The 18272-nt window shown below is 42.9% G+C and overlaps 1 protein-coding gene across 6 annotated transcripts in view; it reads right to left on the bottom strand.

Annotated features, from left to right (window-relative positions):
• KAZN (kazrin, periplakin interacting protein) overlaps positions 1–18272 on the bottom strand; it is a 713277-nt gene that overhangs the window by 149867 nt on the left and 545138 nt on the right. The window contains exon 1 of one of the 6 annotated variants that reach the window (XM_084651596.1): positions 18032–18178. The exons of the other annotated variants lie outside the window; for them this stretch is intronic. Within the exon in view, the coding sequence (XP_084507722.1) occupies positions 18032–18107 (76 nt within the window). The 5' untranslated portion in view covers positions 18108–18178. Of the gene's footprint in view, positions 1–18031; positions 18179–18272 lie in introns of those variants that run through there. 6 annotated transcript variants of the gene reach the window in all.

The raw sequence follows: 18272 nt of genomic DNA on the forward strand, positions 1-18272 counted from the left end.
ATTAGTCACAAAACACATGTAAAAAAAACACTGAAATCTTTTGTATACTAGACAAAAATTATCCAGCTCAGCATCCATATTACCCATGCATTGTGGAGTCTTTGTTCTAGACTCTAAATATACGTTTTGTTCAAAAAGCAGTCTCTATCCCACATTATTCTATTTCTGCTTACTCTCTCAATGCACCTTTCATCACAGACTTGCTCGCATATGTGCATGTGCTGCATATCAATCATCTTCCTGCGCCTGAATAAAGTTTTATTTTCTAAAAATGTTGTAGGCAACATGGTTTCATACAGAGAGTTTGATACTAGAAACACAGCTATGCACAGTTCACTCGGGGCTGGGAAGAACCAAGGCTGTGGGTGGATGTAGACTTAAAAACTTACAATAAAAAGGATGGAAATTCAAAAACTCTGGAACTAAAATTAGATTCTTATTTGCAAGCTAAAGTTTTTCCCTTCCCCACTCACTGGAAGCTTAAGTAGAAGGATATTTGCTCTTCAGAAAACCGCATGTAATACTGATATACATATCTGTAATTACATTTTTTTTTACATGCTTGAATCTCTTTGCATTCAAGGCTCGTTTGGAAATGCACTTGAGTGATCTAAAAAACCCCCCAAACCTCCCTTCTTTGTTTCTAGCAGGCATGTCAGGTCAGGAGGGGCACCAGTAATTCCACAGCAGCAGGTTTCCAGAGCTCAAGATGACAGTCAAACAGCTGGTTTCTGGAAGTTCCTGTCCCAGATTGCTGAGAGGGAAGAGGAGATGCTCCCAGATGGAGATGGGTGGAATAGACACTAGGGACTGTCACTCAGGGGGGTGACAGCGAACTGGCATGCATCTGCAGCAATTCATTAACAGCAGCAGGAAGGGCAGTGGGGAGGGGAAACTGGACAAAAAAGGGGGAGGGAGGAAAGGATGTGATCTTAACGTTTTCAAAACTGAGTTCCTGGGTATGAGATGATCTGAGTGGGGAGATGGAGAATCTCTATGGGAGGAAGAGGAAGAAGAGATTAATGCGAAGGGAAAAGTAAACAAAAAGAGTCCCACTGACAAGAAATGAGACCACAGACCTATTTTGGTGGTGATAATCTTTATATGGCTCTCAGGAACCACCATGATGAACGAGGCCTGGATAGACAAGATCAGACCGATGGTCCCTCTAGCCCAGTATCCTGTCTCCAGCAGTGGCCTGCACCAGCTGGTTCAGAGGAACTTACAAATAACCACCCAAGAGTAGATGTGGCATAATCTGTCCCTCCATTAAGGTCTGATCCTAACCCTGAAGAGTCAGAGATTGGTTTAAACCCTGAACCAGGAGGTTTTATATGCCTTATGAGCTTTTTTTAAAAAAAATATTAACTTTTATACCTCCGGATACACTTACTAGCCATAGAAAGGTCCCTTCCCTGCTTGAATGTTGCTAAATTCTTGGCCTCAGTGACACAAGTGGGAGGGTAGACTAGATGGATTTGCCAGTCATCATTATTTACAATATGGAGAACAAGAGAAAAAATATGCCAGCAAAGACCCACTGAAGATTTAGTTGTCAATCTCTTGAAAGCAGTGGTTCTCAGCCCACAGCCTGTGGGCCGCATGTGGCCCAGCTGTGTGCTAAAAAATTTTTTTTTGAAAATTTGCTGTTCTGGGCTGGCAGGGGGCGGGGCTGGCTGAGAGGGAGACACTGTCTTGCAGCCTGCACCAACACTTCTGAGTGCCAGAGAGCAGGAGAGTGGGTAGGTTGGGGGGCACTGGGAATTAGGGGTTTGCCGGGGTTCTGTAGCACCCATGAGTTTTAGGTAGGGCTCTGCTCCTGGCCCCCCTTTGTGGGTCCTGGATACTGGCCCATTCCAGATGCTCTGCTCCTGGCCCAGCGCTGGGAGTCCCAGCTGCCCATCCACACCCCGCATGGCGGCACTCAAATCCGGGTCCGGCTGCTGCCTGGTCCCAGGGTCTGGCTGCCAGACCTACGCCCAGGGCTCTGTTCCTGGCCCCTCTCTGGGTGGGTGTGCTGAGCATAGGGGATTTTGGGCACAGTGTTTTGAAGGGGAGTTGGGGGGTGCTGTGGTTTTCAACCTGTGGCCTACAATGATGAACAGGTTGAAAACCACTGCTCTAAAACATCTTGAAAGTTAGTTTCTTTGTACAGTACACATGCCACTTTTGTACTTCAACTTTTGAGGGATATATACTGGGGGGGGGGGAGAGAAGAGGGGGCACACTGGATTATTCTCCATCCCAAATGAGCAGCTGCTTCAGGAAGACAAAATGTTTTGCATACTTTAAATGTTTCCCTTACGAAAATTGGCAAGGACAGGCTCTGTAAATTATTTAGCAATAAAATCACTAACTAGGAACAGTCGAGCTTTGGACTGGGGATTTCATTAACATCCAAAGTGCTCTTTGAATTCCTAGCAAAACTACCATAAACGAGCGTCCAAGGGCGATGTGACAGCTTGTGATATCCTGCCAATGCAATGTTACAGTTTCTCAAGGGCGTGAATTTAGCTCCTAAATTCCAGCATTTGGGATCATTCAAGAGAACACAAGTAGCAGTCATCCATATCCAAACATGCTGCAATCAAAGCTGTCATCTGGAAGTTGATCCCTGGGTATGGGCCACAGGGAAAAACAGCTTGTTTCTAGTGAATTTTCCCACACTACGGTTACTGAAGAATTTCCAGCAAAGAGAGGCTAGATACATTGAGAAGAACCGATTTAGTCATCAGCCATTTTGAAAATGCACAAATATATTTAAAAGGTCGTCAAATATTTTAGGGCCAAACTTAGACCAGATAATATATTTTAGAATGTCTTGGGTGAATTTAAGGCCTGACCCAACATCCAGTGAAGCCAGTGAAGTTTCTCCCATTTACTTCAATAGGCATTGAGCACTCAGTAACGAGAGGGACTTTGAGCTGGTTTACACACAAACTTGCACCTATTTAATTCACTAAATTGGTTTTCTAAAGGTTGATTTGTTACCAAATTCAGCTAAATCGGTGGTTCTCAAACTTTTGTATTGGTGACCCCTTTCACACAGCAAGCTTTTGTGTGTGACCCCCACCCCCCTTATAAATTAAAAAACACTGTTATATTGAACACTATTTTAAATGCAGGAGGCAAAGCGGGGGCTTGGGGGTGGAGGCTGATAGCTCACGAGCCCCTGGGGAGTCATAACCCCCAGCTTGAGAACCCCTGAGCTAAACCAACCTCAGCCACTTCCATTCCAAAATGAGTATCCACACACAGACAGGCAACTGAAACAGCCAACGTATCAGTTTGAATTCACACTTTTTAAAGGTTAGCACAAGCTTATGTGGAGACTAGCCAGACCTACCATACATGGGATGGAGTCAGCATAATACAGGCGGGGGCTGTGCAAGTTTCCTCCCAAACAGCTCCGCTAGGGAACTTTACGCAGAACTACAACAGCCATTGTTATTCCAGAGGTTGTTCCCCGACCGGCTCTCTCCCACACTGAAAATCCTACAATCAGCTTTTCCATCACAAATAACCACCAAGGACGGAAACAAAGTGGAGAAAATACCTTTAAAATACAGACCTTTTCCCCGGTAACAACTATGATGCAATTTCTTTTATTTTTGCAACAGCTGGTAATTATATGAGGTACTTAGTACAAGAGCTATTAGTTATTCCTTGGAAAATGATTGATTAGAGCACGCAAAACAAACCCAGGAGAACCAGATCTCATTACAACAGATGCGGTTCTCTAAGCCACATATTATTTCTCTTGTACCACAGAGAAATAGGTCTCCAAACTTTGGCATTTCTGTGGCAGACCCAGAGGGTTTTCAGTTGGGGAAAATAGCTTTAATTCACAGCTAAAATTAGAGATGGGCTCTGTGACAATGCGTTGCCCTTTTAAGAGGAGGAAAAGCTGGGGAAAAGGTATAAAATAAGAGTCAGCAGAGTGAAGTCAATCTGGGCCAGTGTTTGGTGAAGGAAAGACCAGAGGTCACCTGTAGGCCATGGAACCCAGGCCTGGAGGTACCTATGGGTTGTGTCTGCTTTTTGTTTCTTTTTCTCTCTTTTGCATGTGCTTCTTTCCCTCATTGTTTGATTTGGCCTTGTATCCCAGGGGCCTGACTCTCCACCCCATTACACCAGTTTAATGCAGGTGAAACATCATTGAAGTTAGCAAGCTACACCAGCTTAAAACTGGGGTAATGGAGGGGAGAACAGGCTCCTTGATCTCTGTAATTCCTGGCCTTGTGCCTCAGCGGCTGTATTTAGAGCTGGGACCCCAAACCTGCAGAGTTAGGTGTGATTCACTTGGTGGGGGGGTGGTTGTTGGTTTGACCCCAATTGCAAAACTTGGGGGAATATAAATAGAGGACAGGACACTGATTCAAAGAGATCAGGATCATTTGATAAACGGTGCACAGCAAACAGTATGTATTTTAATATGGCTAAACAAACACTTTTACATCTAGAACATAAGAACAGCCATCCTCGGTCAGACCAGTGGTCCATCTTGCCCAGTATCCTGTCTTCTGACAATGGCCAATGCCAGGGGTCTCAGAGGCAATGAACAGAACAGGTCATCATCAAGTGATCCATTCCCTGTCACCCATTCCCAGCTTCTGACAAACAGAGGCTAGGGACACCATCCCTGCCCATCCTGGCTAATAGCCATTGAGGGACCTATTCTCCATGAATTTATCTAGCTCTTTTTTTAACCCTGTTATAGTCTTGGTTTTCACAACATCCTCTGGCAAAGAGTTCCACAGGTTGACAACAGTGGAACAAGATAGGAGGCCACACTTACAGGATGGGGGATTCTATACTGGGAAGCAGCAACTCTGAAAAAAGATTTGGGATAATCAGCTGACCAAGAGCTCCCAGTGCAATGCTGTGGCCAAAAGAGCTAATCTCATCCTTGAATGCACACACAGGGCAATCTCGAGTAGGAGTAGAAAGTTATTTTACCCCTGTATTTGGTACTGGTGCAATACTGTGTCCAGTTCTGGAGTCCAAAATTTATGAAGGATGTTGATAAACTGGAGAGGATTGAGAGAAGAGCCATAAGAATGATTAAAGGATTAGAAAACATGCGACAGACGCAAAGAGCTCAATCTATTTATCTTAACAAAGAGAAAGGTAAGGGTGACTTGAATACAACCTATATGTACCTACACTGGGAACCAATATTTAATAATAGGCTCTTTAATCTAGCAGAGAAAAGTATAACACTATCCAATGGCTGGAAGCTGAAGCGAGACACATTCAGAATGGAAATAAGGTGTCGAATTTTGACAGTGAGCGTAATTAACCAGTAGAATAATTGACCAAGGGTCATGGTGGATTCTCCATCGTTGGCACTTTTATTATTAAGATTGAGTGTTTTTTCTAAAAGATCTGCTGTAGGAATGATTCTAGGGAAGTTCTATGACCTGTGTTATGCAGGAGGTCAGTCTAGATGATCCTAATGGTCCTTTCTGGCCAAGAATCCCTGATATATACAAGCCCTGAGTGTCTGGAGAGGTTAGTTTTCCCCTCTGTTCAACGCTCCTTTTGTATTTCAATAAAACTCTATGTTAACATGATCTAGCCGCCGTCAGTGCTTCTTTCCTCACTAAAGATTTTCACTTACTACAGATCAGTCAGTGCTGTGTCAGGCAGGCCACGGACAGAATAAATTGAACTTTTAATAAATCACAGTCGGGCCAGGATTCATTGATCAAAATGATACAAACTTAAATGGTTTCAGTTATTTTTCCAAAGCATTTTTCCATTGCACTTACCAGAAGCAACACACATCTGTAATTGGTTCCTGTTGCATTATAACTGGAATCAGAGGCTAACAGATCATACAGAGCAGCGTGATTTTATTTGCATGAAGCACATTATAAGAAGAACTAGGCTTTAGAAAGAGGGATTTTTCCCCTTTAAAATTGGTGAAGTTGAGGAGTTCTCCCAAACCAAACTGAGAAGATCACTTATGCCTCTATTTCCCTGTTTATCCTTATGCACATGGCCCAGTAACCCAAAATTAGGCTCCTAAAATTTCTATATGGGCACTTAAATGACCTGATTTTAAAAAAAGTACTGAGCACCCAACAGCTGCCAGTGATCTCCATGGGAGACGCTGGGGGCTTGGGACTTTTGAAAAGCAAGCCAATTATTTAGACGCCTAAATTTAAATTGGTTAGTTTCTAAGGTGCCACAAGTACTCCTGTTCTTTTTAAGCACATGAGATACACCATTCACCACATGTGATTAAAATTAGGCCTATACCTTAGTGAACCTGGGTCCAAAAGTGTATTGAAATCGGACCTACTTACTCCATTTATGCTGGCTATTGAAGTGGTGCATCACTACTTCTGTTTAAAGGTTGACCTTTCCACACCCTCTAAAACCAGTATGATTAGCTGGATTCCTTTGAAATTTGGTGTGCCACAAGGCAGGGATAATGATCTAAATTTGGCGTATTTGAGGCAGGGGTTGCAGAGATATAAGCCCTAAAACAATAGCCATTTTTCAAAAAGTTTCTAGGTTTTGGGGGGGGTGGGGAGGGCGGAGGGGTTGTGTAGTGCTAGAGATCAAACTATTGATGTGATATGGGTTCAAATGGTCTCAGTCTGTCAAGTTTTACCCATTATGGAGCATGATACCCACTAAATCTTTGGGGGACCCAAGCTGAGAACAGTACTTAAGAAAATACACATTTGTACAGTGTGCATGGGCCACTACAGAAAAACTGGCTAGAGGGTTTCCATTCCCTTCATCTTATGTGCTTAAGTCTTGACTCTTGTAAGTGCTCTAAAATCCGAACAGTTATGCAGAATGCTTTGCAATTTGGGGCCATTTGCTACAGGGTAGCATTAGAGATCCGAATTTGGGGCCATTTGCCCAATGGGTTCCTGTGTCACAAGCTCCGCAAACAAATTTCCCTTCCGCAGCCTTGTACAGTTAAACTCCGATCCTAATGGCTGCATGAATCACAGACCTCGTTGAGTTTCATGGCTGTGAACAACTCACCCTTCAATTAACGTAACTGAGGATACGTTAATCACACGTCCCCACCTAAAACAAAAGAGTTTTAGATGAGTGGTTAGAAAATTTGTGAGTCACAGGCAAAAATTGTATTTTGGAGGGAACGTAATAAACGTATTGTTGGGGAAAAAAATTAGACATATGAATGCCTCCGGAGAAACAGAGAGAAGGACATTAGGGGGCCGTGGAGGGGAAGAGAGAGGGGGGGGTTTGGGGTTGCAGTGAGTTCAGTTTTACCCAAGACAGTGCATGGCACCCCCTCTAAATCCATGTTTTGCACCCTACAATCCGTGTGAGCAAAAGGAAGAGCTGCATTTGTACCTTCGGAATCTAGAAAGCATGATTTCAGTGCAGAATTAGGGCTTCTGATTTTAGGCTTTAACTGATAAACACCAATAAAACACCCCCAAGAGCAGAAAAAAAAATCAAATTGGGGTTTAGTCAAACAATGAAAAACATCAGAAATGGTTACTGAGATTCTGTTGACTTCACCCCATTCCCAGTGCACTTTGTTTACATAGGCGATGTCCCTGCTCCTTGCCTTGTATCTAATTGCTTATCAACTATGGGGGTGTGATTTCTAAAGGTGTAGCACATTAACGGATCCGTGAAGACTCGGCTGATAAGCACTAAAGGTTTCCTAAGGTGCTTTAACATAGCGCTGTTTGAAACAGTACTACGTTAAAACTCACCAGGGACAAACGTACTAAATGCTAAACCAGGGAGTCAGTCACACACACAAGACATTTTTACACATATAATCCAAATTAAAATAGATCCCATTTAGACAAGAATTTTGGGAAACATCTAAAAAAAGGTTTCAGAGTAACAGCCGTGTTAGTCTGTATTTGCAAAAAGAAAAGGAGGACTTGTGGCACCTTAGAGACTAACCAATTTATTTGAGCATAAGCTTTCGTGAGCTACAGCAGTATGCATCCGATGAAGTGAGCTGTAGCTCACGAAAGCTCATGCTCAAATAAATTGGTTAGTCTCTAAGGTGCCACAAGTCCTCCTTTTCTTTTTACCTAAAAAAACAAACAAAATCTTCTCAAAGCAAAGGAAAAGCTCCCCTCCCCTGCAAAACCCCTGATTGTGGGACATTTACATAGGATTTTTTTTAGCTCCTGAAAATTAATAACCCCTCAAACCAGAAGTCCTATATGTCTGTTATATAATTAGCCAGGCACTGGGGTTATTACAAAGGGTAGTGTTAGTAGTGAGCTCGGATGACAGCAGTCTAAGTATTTATTATCTGCATGTGCTCCAAGTAGAGCGAGTGTGGTCAGAGCCAGGCATCGCTCTACTGACTTGTGCAGGCTTTAGTTTGCTGTTTGGCAGAGATGTGTTTGTGAGATGTGTGGATTACTTTGAGGTGTGCGACAGCTGAGATTGTGACACGAGGAGATCTGTGTGTTGCACCCTCATGTGTGTGTTTGGAAAGGGAAGAGGTCCCTGGGTACGTTCAGAATGTAGTATGCATCATTTCTACTGAGTATTGTGTAGGTTGTGTCAGTAACAGGGCATCAGGCTTTTATTATAAAGGGTACTGTCAGCAGTGAGGTGAAATATGAGATGATCTTAACGCTTTAACGATGGTTAATTGAAAGAGTAGGCTGTGATGATACCCTGTGAATAAGTGTAACGGAGTTATAAAAGGCTGTGAAATTGCTCTCAAATTATATGAATGTGGTATTCTTTTGGGGGAGTTGGCTAAGTGTGTGGGTGTATGCCAGGCTCTGGTACCTCCAGAATCTCAGTAAGAAGGGTCAGCATGAGCATGTGCATATTGAGGCATTGCCTTTTCTTATTGCCTTTTCTTTTTGCTTAAATAGGGTAGAGGGAAGGTGGACTGGAAACCATTTTTTTTCTTTGTCCTTTAATGGTGTTAGATTGGATTCTGTGGGTGAAAGTGAATGGGTTGTAAAAGGAAGTAAAGAGCTTGTACTTTAGTCAACATTGTAATACTGTTGCAAAAAAACGACATCATTCTGGGATGTATTAGCTGAAGCATTGTAAGCAAGCCACGAGAAGTAATTCTTCCGCTCTACTCCGCACTGATTAGGCCTCAACTGGAGTACTGTGTCCAGTTCTGGGCCCCACACTTCAGGATACATGGACAAATTAAAGAAAGTCCAGAGAAGAACAACAAAAATGATTAAGTGTCTAGAAAACACGATCTATGAGGGAAGATTGAAAAAAATGGGTTTGTTTAGTCTGCAGAAGAGAAAACAGAGGGGACAGGATAACAGTTTTCAAGTACATAAAAGACTGTTGCAAGGAGGAGAGCGAAGAATTGTTTTTCTTAAACTCTGAGGATAGGACAAGAAGCAATGAGCTTAAATTGCAGCAAGGGAGGTTTAGGTTGAACATTAGGAAAAACTTCCTGTCAGGGTAGTAAAGCACTGGAATAAATTGCCTAGGGAAGTTGTGGAATCTCCATCATTGGAGATTTTTAAGAGCAGGTTAGACAAACACCTGTCAGGAATGGTCTAGATAATACTTAGTCCTGCCATGAGTGCAGGGGACTGGACTGGATGACCTCTCAAGGTCCCTTCCAGTCCTATGATTCCAACAATTATGGGTTGGCAGCATAAAGGTATCTATGTTAACAGGGTGTATTGGAGCATTGCTGAAAGAGGGCAGAGTTAAGGTTACATCGGCAACCTTAATTCTGCATTTCCTGGTTTTCATAATTTTGCGTTTTCCTCAACTCAGCATTCTGCATGGGAATGGCACAACGCCAAGCAACCTTAACTCTGCATTAATGTAGGGTTTTTTTTTAAACCTTGAAATACAAAGAGTTAATTCAGTCAGGTTGGGCAGTTAAACTAGTTAGGTCAATTGCATTCCCTGGCTTCACAAATACTATAAATAAATAAATAAATAGCCAGCTCTTATATAGCACTTTCATCAGTAGAGCTCAGAGTGCTTTACAAGGAACGTAGCATCATTTTACAGATGGGGAAGCTGAGGCACAGAGAGGTGAACTGACTTGCCCAAGGTCACCCAGGAAACCAGTGGCAGAGCTGACAACAGAATCCAGGTCTTCCAAGAGTTCCAGTCCAGTGCTCAGTGGAAACACTGCCTCTTCTCTAACAAGCACACTGTGGTTGTGTTTGGGTTGCTAACAGAGCTGGTGGGGAAAAAAAGGGGGGGGGAGAGGAAATCCTGAAAATGCTGATTATTTTTCCATCAAAATTTTGAAATTCATTCAGCCAGCTCTAATTTGTAGTACTGAAGAATAAAGTTTGAAAACCAAAAACCCCTTCAAAAACTGTCTTTGTTCATATGTTTTAACTAAGATTGAATACAAAACGTTACTCAAACAGATGGTAGGATTTTTTAAAATTAAAATTTTCTTTGACACATGCAGGCTTTGTGTAACACTCTCTGCTAAGCGGGAGCCAGAAATAATGCTGATTGACTTCCGCAACAAATGAAAACCAAGCAATAGATCAAATTTCACCAGGCCAGTTCACTCCAGAAGAAGTTGGGGATTTTCTGAAATTCAGGCCACTTAATTTAAGCCACCTAAACATGGGGGAGTTTGGTGACCAAATTTGAAATAACTGATCTATAGTTTTCTTAGACCACATTACTGGTTGTGTGTTTCATAATGGAATCTCACACAGACAATGAAATGAACTCTACAGATAAGGTATAAAACTCTTTATGGCGTCAAGCAATTTGCTATCGTACGGAACATTTTGTTTATGGGCGATTAGGAATACACAGCCTAATTGATCATGTCAAAGATGCTGATGAAGACATGCCTCCATTCCTGCTGGAGTTGTTTGTTTAAATGTTCTCAACTGGCTGAGAAAGAAATCACGTTCACAAAAAGAAAGCAGAGGCAGTGAAGCGGACAATACCCTTGGAAAAAAAAGGTCTATGAAGTGCTAAATAAGAGATGTGATGGGTCAGTTTATAGGGTTACTATTTTGTCATGACCACATTACACAGAGCCACAAGTACGCTCTGCTAGTTTCTCCTAGACAAGTGGCAATAAACTTTTTATAGCATCCCACATCATCATGTATTCAGTTTATGCCATATATATATCCAATTACACAATGTGTTAATTCACGTCCTCTGTTCTGCTTTAGCCTCACATGGTTCTCTCCCCCCCCCCCCGCACCCATTTAAAAAGAGGGGGAAGCTAGTATCATGGCTAACTGGAAGTCAAGAGATCCAGGTTATAATCCCCAGACTTCTTGTGTGATCGTAAGGAAATTATTTACTAACCTCTCTGAGCTTCCATTTCCCATCTGTAAAATGGGGTAATAAGGGTTAGTGACCTGTCAGGGTTGTGGCGAGGCTTAATTAATGTTTGCAAAGCACACTGAGGCTTGGTCTACACTACAAAGTCAGTTGCAATGTTATTGTAGCCTTGTTGATATGAGGGTGTGGGAGATATCTTTTATGTTGGACCAATAATAGCTATTATCTCACACACTTTGTCTCGCTACAAAATTAGGTCATTCAGCTACATCGCTCAAGGCTGAGAAAAATTTCACACCCTGTGCAATGTAGTTAGGCCAACCTAAACCGATCCCATTAGGTCAATGAGCTGGCTACCACCTCTGGATGGAAGAACCCCTTCCATCGCTGTAGCGTCTACAGCTTGGCGCTGCAGCTGTGCCGCTGTAGCATTTCTAGTGTAGACAGACCCCTGAGGTCATCCAATGGAAAGCACAATATGTTTATTTAGACTAATCAAAATGCTCCTAAAACATTAAGTGCAAACTTTTTGGCCAGCCCCTCAATATCTAACAGTCCTACCTGTGTGCCTAATCCAAATACACCCAAAAATCTTGGAGAAGTTTGTCCACTTTGCATTTGAGCCATTTCCAGTTTTGATGCAAAACCCATAAATCTGCCAAGATTGGCTTGAACCAGGGTGCAGTGTGATTTTAGAAGGAAACTCAAAATCACGCCGTTTTCACATGGTTTCAAGTTCATGAACAGACACAGTTGATCTGATAGCTTTCATGACCACTTCTGTGACATAAATAAGTCAAAAGACAAACACGGATATAAGCTGCACTGGGTACACAGACATTCCAATAAAGACCTACAAGAGAGACCAAGTTAACAAGACTTGGATTAGTCTGCTAGGGGCAAAGGTTATAGCTCTTGCAGAAGAGGTTTGACAAGCTAGTTCTGGGGAACAGCCTGGGGTATTTCTGAGAGAGTGAGAGAGAGAAACAATCAGAGATCATTAAAAAGAAAAACAAACAAGGACACCTTTTCTGGAACTAGAGCAAGGAGATGCACGATCGTGTTTTCTACGAGATTATAAAATATCCACTCTTAGCAGCAGTTTGGTAAACAGGTGTGGAAGGGCGAATGAGCCCCTGGATGGCTGTCAGAGCGCAATTTGCTTTTTGGCTGTTTACAGAAACCACAGAGCAGTACAGAGGGTCTGTACCTCAGTTGTATAGAGGGAGAAGAACTCTCTCTAATATGGGGAAATTGCTGGGACAGAATATCAATTAGTAAAGATGAGAACAATGAATTTTGGTGATGGGAGTGAAGGGTTAAATAGAAGGTAATTCTTCTTATTAATTACTGTATATGTATTGTGGTATCACCTAGAGACTCTTATCAGGGCCTGGGAGTCTCATTGTATTAGGTAGATACAAACCATCGGTCATACTTATATGGCCCCCACCACTGCAGTATCTGAGTGTTTTCAAATCTTAAATATATTTATCTTCCGACTAAGGCCATGTCTATACGTACCGCGCTGCAGGAGCGCAGCTGGACCCATACATGTCGGGTGAAGACACTCTTCCATCAGCATAAAAAGCCACCTCTGCGAGCAACAGAAGCTGTGTCAGCAGGAGAGCTTCTCCCGCTCTGCTGTGTACACGAGCGCTTACGTTGGTGTAACTTATGTCACTCAGGGGGGTGGAATAGTCACACCCCTGAGCAACATATATGTTGCTGACATAGGCTATGTCTACACTACAGCCGAAGTGACTTGCCCAGGGTCACACAAGGAATCTATCTGTGGCAGAGCAGGGAAACTGGATCTCCCACAGCCTATGGGACACCCTAACCACTGGACCAACCTTCCTCTCTACAAACGCATAATGAAACATAGCGCCCTTCGTCCACAGTGTCCTAATCAACACAAGAAACATTGTCAGAGGGAGGAGGGGGATTTAAAGCCAAAGAGGGTTTGGAAAAGTTTATCATCACTTATTACAGTGATGAGTGCCTGGCTCAAGGGTCAGCTCTTCAAGGTGAATAAGCAAATTTATTGCCATGTGAACTAAGCCTTGGCTGGATCAAGAGAGCAAGCAGGAATTTTAAAAGACAAGGATAGAAATGTTTTATGCGTGGGTATAGACAAAATGGATCAGAGTAACTGGTGCCAACAGTAAAAAGAAAAGGAGTACTCGTGGCACCTTAGAGACTAACCAATTTATTTGAGCATAAGCTTTCGTGAGCTACAGGTCACTTCATCGGATGCATACCGTGGAAAGTGTAGAAGATCTTTTTATACACACAAAGCATGAAGAAATGGGTGTTTACCACTACAAAAGGTTCTCTCCCCCCACCCCACTCTCCTGCCGGTAATAGCTTATCTAAAGTGATCAGTCTCCTTACAATGTGTATGATAATCAAGGTGGGCCATTTCCAGCACAAATCCAGTGTTTAACAAGAACGTCAGCCCGCAACTAAAACCTCTCCAACGCATTATTAAGGATCTACAACCTATCCTGAAGGATGACCCAACACTCTCACAAATCTTGGGAGACAGGCCAGTCCTTGCCTACAGACAGCCCCCCAACCTGAAGCAAATACTCACCAGCAACCACATACCACACAACAGAACCACTAACCCAGGAACCTATCCTTGCAACAAAGCCCGTTGCCAACTGTGCCCACATATCTATTCAGGGGACACCATCACAGGGCCTAATAACATCAGCCACACTATCAGAGGCTCGTTCACCTGCACAGTGGCATGGGGATGCTAAAAAAGACAACACTATTTTGGCTGAAGCAGCAAGCACAGCTTGGATGGAAGACAAAGACAATAATGGCTGTTTTACTGTCATACGGGACACCTCCTTTCCCCCCCCTTCCCCCCTCGCAGCTCAGAAAAGCAGGTGCAAGAAACATTTTCATAGATTAAAGAGAGGCTTATAAGGAGGCATGAACATTGGCTATGGGGGATTTTATCACTCAGTGGATTTGAACGTGATTTCAGAATTAATGCATGAGTACTTTATTGTGTTGTTTATACAAATAGGGAAGATGAGAAGACAGACAGAATGGGCTGAGGCCATTCTAGGCTTACGATAGTGCTGAGAAAAATCAAATACATAAGTTGGGGAGTGTCAAGCAACCTTTAGCCACATTAAACACATTGTTTTGCTTTAATAATCAGTACCACTGCTTGGAAAGGTTCACTGGCCTGAAAGCATTTTCCCTGGTCCCCCTGGCCTGCTTCTGGAATTGTAAAATCACACCATTCTGATTACTATATTGCTTTCATCCCCACTCCTACTTCAGTCCTGAGCCAATTTTAAGTAGGCAGTTTCTCACAAACTACTTGTATAAAAGCAGAATGCCTTTCCCAGCTGAAAGCTGAGGTTTCAAGTGCGGTCAATAAAATGGTCTAGTTAGTTTCGTTTTTGCTTCTAGTCAATTGCTCGACAACCTTACTTTCAGGTTCTGGTGACCTAGCAAATTGCTGCAGGGGCAAGAAAATAAAAAAAATGTTTCCTTTATAATGAAAAGAAATATCATGGAAATATTTGGATCTAGTCTTCGTAATTTTTTAAAATAAAGTCTAAATGAGGGTCCTTTTAAAAATTAAAGATAAACCTGAAGTATTCCACATAAAAGCAAAAACACAGGCTGAGTTGCAAAGGAAAGTCTCTGAAGCAAACAGAGTGCAAGGCTTTTAGGCAGTGGAACAGAGCTGGTGGAAAGATGGAAGGAGGAAATCACTGCAGAATCCACGGACAGTGGGGCTTAAACTTAAATGGGCAGCTATGCTGGGCCAGAAATTTCTACAGAGGAAATTGACCTTTGAGAACCACTGAACCGCCAGAATATTTGCGTTGGTTAAAGACTTGGGAAGAGCCAGAACCATACGAATTATCTTCTTGCCTGGCTTGCCCATCTCTAACTGACACAGGCTAATAGAGAGAAGACATTGACCAATGCTAATAATAAGCGTTCTAAGATTGTAACTAAATTCATGTTGCAGGGCATGGGGAAAGGGGAAATGGAGATTTAATCTGTTCAGGAATTTCACACAGATTGCTTATTAAAAAGCAGAGTAACTAAGATCCTAACCCTGCAATGTACCATGTGCCCTCAATGCCCATTGACTTCAGTATCTCAGAGGATCAAGCACTACTATATAAAGATGGTGAAGGAGGAGCAGCATGATGTTTAAAAATCCCTTGAATATAGGAGGGAGGTGCATTATTGGCAAAAATAAGAATCTACAAATGTCCAGTAAATGTTAGGGGGTTCACATGGGAACATAAATTGATCTAGTCCCTCTTACCAAACTAACTAGGATTAATGGTCAAGGTCTCTAAAGCCTAAGCAGCAGGTGTCATGTTCCCATTGACTTTCAGTGAGATCTTCAAGGATCCCTTCTGAAGCAGAGTGCTCTAGAGAGGTGCCTCACTCCAGATTCAGACACCTGAATAAGTGGCCTGATTCTCAGAACTTGAGAGCCAAATCTAAGCAGCAACCCTTCCTTTTAGGGTTTTTAATAATATAAAGCTTCTAATATTTCTGTTCAAAACACTGTCTGCTCTTGTTTCAAGTTCCAAAAAGACTCAATACTACAGATACCATGTCAAACTGCCCATAATATCACAGACAACACTTGGAGTAATGTAATAAGCCATAGCACTAAAGTTGTAACGAACAGGGCTCCCCTACTGGTTGGTCTCAAGATTGCTCACCTGTATGTCACATGGCCTATACAGCTAACAACCAGTACGAATTCTGCTGCAGTTCAAGCAGTAAGATTCTCGCGCTTTTAGATCAGGAAGATCTAGGTTTTATCCCCATTATTTCCAAAAGAGAAAGTTGTCAAACACGGTAACAGCCAAGAAGTCAGATCTATGGGCAACTATGTTACGTGTGTGTGTGTGTGTGTGTGTGTGTGTGTGTGTGTGTGTCCTTTGATTTCAGGAGCTTAAACCATTCTACAAATCTAGGGTACAGGGAGTTTTCAGAAATTATATTCGCAGAGTGCGCATGTGTATATATTTATATAGAGATATGCACCCTTGCAGATGCAGTGTAGATTACTACAACTACAGCAGTACACCTAGATAACGCACACACATCATCACACTATCACAGGAATTAACAGTGCCAGTCATCATGAAGCAGCTGAACAGTGTACAAATCCTACACTCACACTCAAGTTAACTCACACTGCCCGGTTCCTGTGTTTTACCAACTTGCTGCATCTGCTTTTTTTAAAAAACAGGATGATGTGTACGCTGTTCGGCCAGTCAGATTCGTGTTTTCGCTACCCATTCCCAGCCTTCTAAGTTGAAACAGAAATTGGCAAGTTCCTTATGCGGTGGGACAGAGTCCACCACAGACTGTTTCATAATGACTGTACTTTGGAATAAGGGGGCGTGAGGACAGGGAAGAGGAGAATATGGGAGATAGGGAAGGAAAACTGGGAATATTGCAAAGACTCAAAATTATTTTCCACTCAAAATAAAGGGCCAGAGCAATGAAGCTCCACCCTTTACATCAGCTGAGGAACTGGCCCAAGTTCCTTAGGGGCACTTTATGCCAAGATTTTCCATCTGATCCACAGGCTCATCTGCCTTTGAATGAGAGCGCACCTCATACACAATTCAGGCAGCCTGGATACAATTCCTCACCTGCATCTTCCTATAGTCCCACACCTGAATTACTCACAAGCACCATACAATTCAAACAGAGGGTCAACTTGTAAACTTCCAGCCTGCTCGCAAGCAGTTTATAACCTTAAACTTCTCTTCTCAGGTTTCTGTAATGACCTGAGATGGGCTAACTATACACAAATCAACCTAACACCACATGTATCTTCTTAGCACTGTAATTTCCCTTTCTGCGTTGGTGGAGGTGCTCAGTTTGAAAAATGCAGCAATCTTTCAACCTGAGAGTATAAAAGCTACAAAGAAGCCAGTTATTTTTAACCCATTTGCTGTGCAACTCGGCAGTATCAGAGGGGGAGTTACAAATAGTCTTAAACAGTTCAGAGAAAAAAAACCCTAATGCACATTAAATGAAACTGCAACCAGCCTCATCAGAAGCAAAGACAGGGAGTAAGATTACCCAAGGCAAAGAATGCACAACTGCCTCTCCACTGCTTTAACGCCAGGCACGCCGCAAACTGTATCTTACAATCCCATCACCGTACAGTGATCACTACAGTTTTGAAACTAGCAACAGGACAGTCATATTTCATACATACTTGAAGACTTTTTTTTGGGCTGCTGCTCCTGGAATCAGCTTCCCAGACTGAGCACTCACCTTTCTTTTAATATTGCAGTGACCAACAAGAGGTATTGCTTCTGGCCTTTCTATTCATGATCCTCAGTGAATACTCAAACAGTTAAAACAACCGCTCTGCGAGTTAACCACTCATTCGCAAGTTTTGAAAGCAAGAACTTTCCCACACAGCTCCCTTTGAACATCTGCAGCCCAAAACATGCTTGCGTTTAACAGACAGCATTGCTGTATTTTTTTTTCCTCCTCCCACAGACACAGAGCTTTTCCCCAGCAGCAAAGGAATGAAGGAACAGCAACTAACCAGAATTCTGAAGGACTGTTTGTTTCAATGAACAACCAGCTTGGAAAAAAAATCACTGGGCGTGTAATGACCCAAACAACAGGCAGGGCCTGAAAGGAGGACTCAATCAGCATTTTCCCATAAACGCACACACAAGTGTTGTTCCAAACTCTCCTAACCCGCGTCTAAGGCAGTGCGGTTCCGCTGGGACAGACATACCTGGCTTGGTCTCCTCGCTGTCCGATTTCATGTTGGGAGATTTTTTGGCTGCCCTGCGAATGGCTGGAGATTGCATTCTGTCACTCTCACTCTCCTTCCCCCTGACTCCTCCCCAGCAGGGCAGGAAGTGCAATGTTCTCTACCTGTGCGGCTTGGAATTTGACCCCTTGGCAGGTTGCTGACTGTGCTCCCATGTCGTCACTGGCAGGGGGGTGTGGTTTTCCACCCCGGGGAGGTTTCT

This window comes from Lepidochelys olivacea (genome assembly GCF_965140295.1).
Source record: "Lepidochelys olivacea isolate rLepOli2 genome assembly, chromosome: 18".
In the NCBI taxonomy this organism is placed as follows: domain Eukaryota; kingdom Metazoa; phylum Chordata; order Testudines; family Cheloniidae; genus Lepidochelys; species Lepidochelys olivacea.